The sequence below is a fragment of the Lotus japonicus genome, chromosome 3 (genome assembly GCF_012489685.1).
Source record: "Lotus japonicus ecotype B-129 chromosome 3, LjGifu_v1.2".
Lineage (NCBI taxonomy): Eukaryota > Viridiplantae > Streptophyta > Magnoliopsida > Fabales > Fabaceae > Lotus > Lotus japonicus.
This window is the reverse complement of record NC_080043.1, coordinates 19,304,507-19,309,688: the sequence shown is the minus strand read 5'-3', so window position 1 is coordinate 19,309,688 and position 5,182 is coordinate 19,304,507. Positions and strand designations below refer to the sequence as shown.

Here is a 5,182-nt window from a genome sequence, read left to right as displayed (position 1 = left end):
AAGATGACAGAGGCAGAAAATTTGAGGATGATAGTGATATTTCGAGTGTCCTTATGGACTATTTCACTACTATTTTTGCAACTTCACACCCTTCGGGGGTGGAGGATGCTACTTCTCTTGTTTCAGGTCGGATTACACCATCGCATCTGGAGACCCTGGCGGAGCCTTTTTCAAAAGAGGAGGTCAAGGAAGCTCTTTTCCAGATGCACCCAACAAAAGCACCAGGAGCGGATGGACTGCCGGCTCTCTTTTACCAGAAATTTTGGCATGTTATTGGTGATGATGTAGCAGAATTTTGTCTACAAGTTCTGAGTGGAGCTTCATCTCCAGGTATGATAAACCACACTCTATTGGTCCTTATTCCTAAGATTAAAAAGGCTGAGCATGCGACACATTTTAGACCAATCAGTTTGTGTAATGTCATTTTCAAGATAATTACTAAGACAATAGCAAATAGGCTTAAATTGATTTTGCTTGATTTAATCTGTGAGAGCCAAAGTGCTTTTGTTCCTGGACGTTTGATAACTGATAATGCTTTGATTGCGTATGAATGTTTTCACTATATGAAGAAGAGAATCAATGGCCGGAATGGCACTATGGCACTTAAATTGGACATGTCCAAAGCCTATGACCGAATTGAATGGTCCTTTCTTGAATCTGTGTTACAAAAGATGGGTTTCCCTGCTCTTTGGGTAAGCCTAATTATGAGTTGTGTGACATCGGTGTCCTTTTCAATTTTACAGAACGGTAATCCTCAACCAAGTTTTGTTCCCCAACGTGGGCTTAGACAGGGTGACCCGTTGTCACCATATTTATTTATTTTATGTGGGGAAGTCTTTTCAGCCATGATTGAAAAAGCTATGATTGCTTCTGAGATTAGTGGTATTAAAATCAGTCGGCATGCGCCTGTCATATCACATTTGCTTTTTGCAGATGATAGTGTGCTATTCGCACGAGCGACAGTGGAAGAGGCCCAGTGTTTGAAGAACATCCTAGCAACCTTTGAGCGAGCTTCAGGTCAACGAATCAATTTTGACAAGTCTATGCTTTCGGTGAGCCGAAATGTGCCCGATATTCGTTTCAATGAACTTAAGCAGCTATTGCAAGTAAAGGCGGTTGAAAGCTATGACAGATACTTGGGTTTACCGACTATCATTGGTAAGTCTAAAACTCAAGTTTTCAATTTTGTCAAAGATCGAGTCTGGAAAAAGCTTAAAGGGTGGAAAGAAAAATTCCTGTCGAGGGCAGGCAGGGAGGTTCTTATTAAATCTGTGGTTCAGGCCATACCCTCCTATGTCATGTCTTGTTTTATTTTACCAGATGGTTTGTGTGCAGATATTGATCATATGATATCCAGATTTTACTGGGGAGGTGACCCAAACAAACGTGGTCTTCATTGGACAAAATGGGAGAATCTTTGTAAGAGGAAGGAAGATGGTGGCCTTGGCTTTCGTGACTTCAAGTCTTTCAATATGGCCCTAGTGGGAAAGAATTGGTGGCGCATTTTCACTCGTCCTGAGTGTTTGCTATCACGAGTTTTTAAAGCGGTTTATTTTCACAATTGCACCATGCGTGAGGCCAAGAAAGGGTATCGTCCAAGCTATGCATGGACTAGTATCCTGAAAACGAGTTGGATTTTTGAGAGAGGGGGCTCTTGGAGAATTGGTGATGGAACCCAAGTTGATATTTGTAGGGATAAATGGGTGCCGGGAGATGCGCCTCTCATTTACCGGCAAGATCTAGTTGAAGAATTTAATCTCACCAAGGTTGCAATGCTCATTGACCAGGATTTGCACTGTTGGAGGAGAGATTTGATTGAGCTGGTTTTTAGCCCAAGCACTGCGGCAAACATTCTTTCCATTCCTTTGGGAGTGCATGGGGGTCTTGACTTGTTTCATTGGCCAGGTACAAGTGATGGACAATATACATCAAAAGAGGGATATGACTTCATGCGGTTGTTGTTACATCGTGATGCTGCGTCCTCTTCCTCTACGGCTAAGCTTGATCCAAGGAGCTGGAAGTTCTTTTGGGCATCTCGAGCCTTGCCACGTTGCAAAGAAACCTATTGGAGGGCAATTTGTGGTTTGTTGCCGCTGAAGGAGAGCTTGTTCCGGCGCCACATTGATGTTGATCCAGGTTGCGGTTTTTGTGCTTCGGAGAGGGAGAATGAAGACCATCTTTTCCTCCAGTGCCCAGCTGCCAAACACATCTGGTTTGCGTCTCAATTAGCCATCAGAGTGGATTCTTTTACTTCGTTTCAGGCGTTCTGGACAGCAGTGATAGCGATGGATGATGATGAGGTCCTGGCTATGGCTCAGACGGTGGTATATGCGATTTGGGAGGCACGGAACAAGGTCTGTTTTCAGCAGGGAGAGCTGGTGGTGGCTACGGTTCTCCGTCGTGTGGCTAGTATGTTGGAGGAAGCTCAGATCCGTGACCTTGCTCGTGCACCCTCGGTTTCGTTGCCAGCAAAATGGAGCAAGCCGGCGGTGGATATCATCAAATGCAACTTTGATGCTTCTCTTCGTGTTGATGGAACGGGTGGCATGGGGATGGTGGCCCGCGATTGTCAAGGTGAGGCCATGGCGGCAGCATGTTCTTTTCCTATCTTGTGTACTTCCCCACTTGTGGCGGAGGCCATGAGTATGAGATGGACACTACAGTTGGCTATTGATCTAGGATTTCGCCGGATATGCTTGGAAACGGATTGTCTCCAATTATTCACTAGTTGGAAATCAAAGGAAGCTGGGAGGTCTTATCTGAGTTCGATTCTGCAGGATTGCCGTGTTTTAATTAATGCTTTTGATTTTGTTTCGCTTTCTTTTGTTAGACGCACAGGCAATACTGTTGCAGATTTTTTGGCTAGAAACTCTGAGACCTATGCTAATTTAGTATGGGTGGAGGAGGTTCCGGTAGCCGTTTCCCATTTAGTTATTTCTGATGTAATGACTCAATTGCCGGTTGGCCCTTAATTTTTATTCAGTTTACCTTCAAAAAAAAAAAAAATTTAGATTGTGCCTTTTGACCAAAGTTGACAGAATCGCGATTCTACGAAGGACGGGAAAGGAGGTGCAGAATCGTAAACTCGTATAAACGTAGCAAGGACGCTACGATTCCACAAATATATAAATATATTATATGCATATAAATTCATATATATATATATGCATACAAACTACCTTAACATAAAATAAAAATCTCTTTAAAAGCACTAATGTATTCCAAGCAATTCATTCAAATTAACATCCATATAATCATCATTCCATTCAACTTCATCTTCATTTTCTTCATCTTCATTTTCTTCTTCATCTTCACATTCACGATGGTTCTATTGCTCTAGAATCTCTAGATCCAAACTCTCATTCTCATTTTCATTTAGAGTTTTAAAATCCGAGTTGTCCACATCCAAGTCTTCATTGTTTTCATCAAAATCTTTCTCCATAATCCAGAAAGTAGAATCGGCGACGACCCATGATTCTGCGATTCTACCTGTAACAACGGCGATTCCACCCGATTCTACTCGATAGCGATTCTGCTACCGATTCAACATGTAGGGGCCTTGTAACATCGTAGAATCGTACGATTCTACGAGTTGACTCGCGATTTTGTCAACCTTGCTTTTGACTCCTATGCAATCCTTTTGGAAACACTGCATTTATTTTTACCATCTTTGATATTGTTACTGGTACAATTATTTAAGTCATCATATAAAGGATGACATAAAAAGAAAGCATTACATGACACACAACAATACTAAATCCATATTTGGATACACGGTGGAAAACTATACTAAAGCTGAATTCGCAGTGGATAGGAGGGAACTTCAAGTAGAAATACCACACTAAGCTTCAGGCTTGCGAAGAAGGACAACTGAGTTGATCACATCGTTTGTGGGATGAAAGATGGTAAGCACCTCAAAATCCACCATATCATGCTCCTTAATAACCGGGTACAAGAAAGCTCTAGCCCCTTTTGCACTTCTCACAAGCAAAACACCTCCCTCCTTCATATACTTTCTAATGTGTCCCATGATCTTCACTTTCTCTACCCTGCTCATACCCACAAGTGCAGCCAAAAAGATGCAATCATATTCCCCCAATCTCTCCCTCAAGTCCATGATGTCTCGTGTCTCAAACTTCATCCTCTTCTCAAGCACCCCGTCCGAAGCAACGATCTTGCGAGCCGCCTCGTTCGCCTTCTCATCAATGTCAAAGTTATCAAAGTGAGTTGATTCCATGTGATGAGTTGCCATGATGATTGAAGTGAGTGGCATTGGACCAGACCCAATAAATGCTACCTTCTTTGCATGCATAACCCCATTATCTTTGAGGATTTTGTTCTCCAAGTTTGCTAGTTTGACATAGTTCCCATAGTAAGGGAAGAGGGTTAAATTGTTCAAAGGGTTTGGTGTGTTGTTAATGAATGTTGAGAATTCAAGTTCTAGAAGCCCTTCGGCGCGGCCACAGAGGCCAATGAGGCTCTCACGCATGATTTGTACTTGATGGGGCAAGGCTTCAATGTCAATGGATGAAGGGAGGGTGCAGAGTTTCACTAGGTGAGTGAAGAGGGTGTTGACTTGCTTAGAAGGCTTGAGAGATTCAAGCTTGGAGATTGCTGCGTGAAGTTGCATGATCTGAGATATCAGGAGCTCTGATGGAATTTGGGCTTCGAAGTTGAAGTTTTGGAAAGAAGCCATTGGGTTCAAGTGGTTTTTGAGAAGCTTGAGTGAAAAGTAAGGTAAATTGGTATACAGGTGTTTGCTATTTGGCTTGTGGAAAAAAGAGGAGGAGGCTTCAGCTATTTATAGTTGCGGGGAGTTGGATTGAAAGGTGCAATTATTGTTTGAAATTATTGGATGATGTTGGCATTCTGAGTGTATACTAACTGGTCAACTTAGAAGCGGTGTTTCATGCCTTCCAAACAGGGCCGGTCCAACCCTAAGTGAGGCCTAAAGCGAACTTTAAAGGGAGGCCTAAGTGAGGCATTTTTGTCTAAAAAAAATTTCTTTATTACATTTTTTATTTAAACTTTATTTTTCTAACTTTTGTATTGCATCCAATTCCAATTAGTTAGTACTTTACGGTCCTTTTATATTGTAGAAAAAGGAAATTTTTATTGTATCAAAACTCAACATAACCATGAAACCATCCCCTCATGGTCATGCCGACATGGATACTGGAGT

At 42.1% G+C, this 5,182-nt stretch overlaps 1 protein-coding gene across 1 annotated transcript; it reads right to left on the bottom strand.

Annotated features, from left to right (window-relative positions):
* Positions 1 to 3,638: 3,638 nt before the first annotated feature.
* LOC130749820 (nicotianamine synthase-like) lies at positions 3,639 to 4,767 on the bottom strand. The gene has a single exon (XM_057603189.1). The coding sequence runs from the start codon at positions 4,694 to 4,696 to the stop codon at positions 3,842 to 3,844; it is 855 nt and encodes a 284-aa protein (XP_057459172.1). The 5' UTR covers positions 4,697 to 4,767; the 3' UTR covers positions 3,639 to 3,841.
* Positions 4,768 to 5,182: the final 415 nt, after the last annotated feature.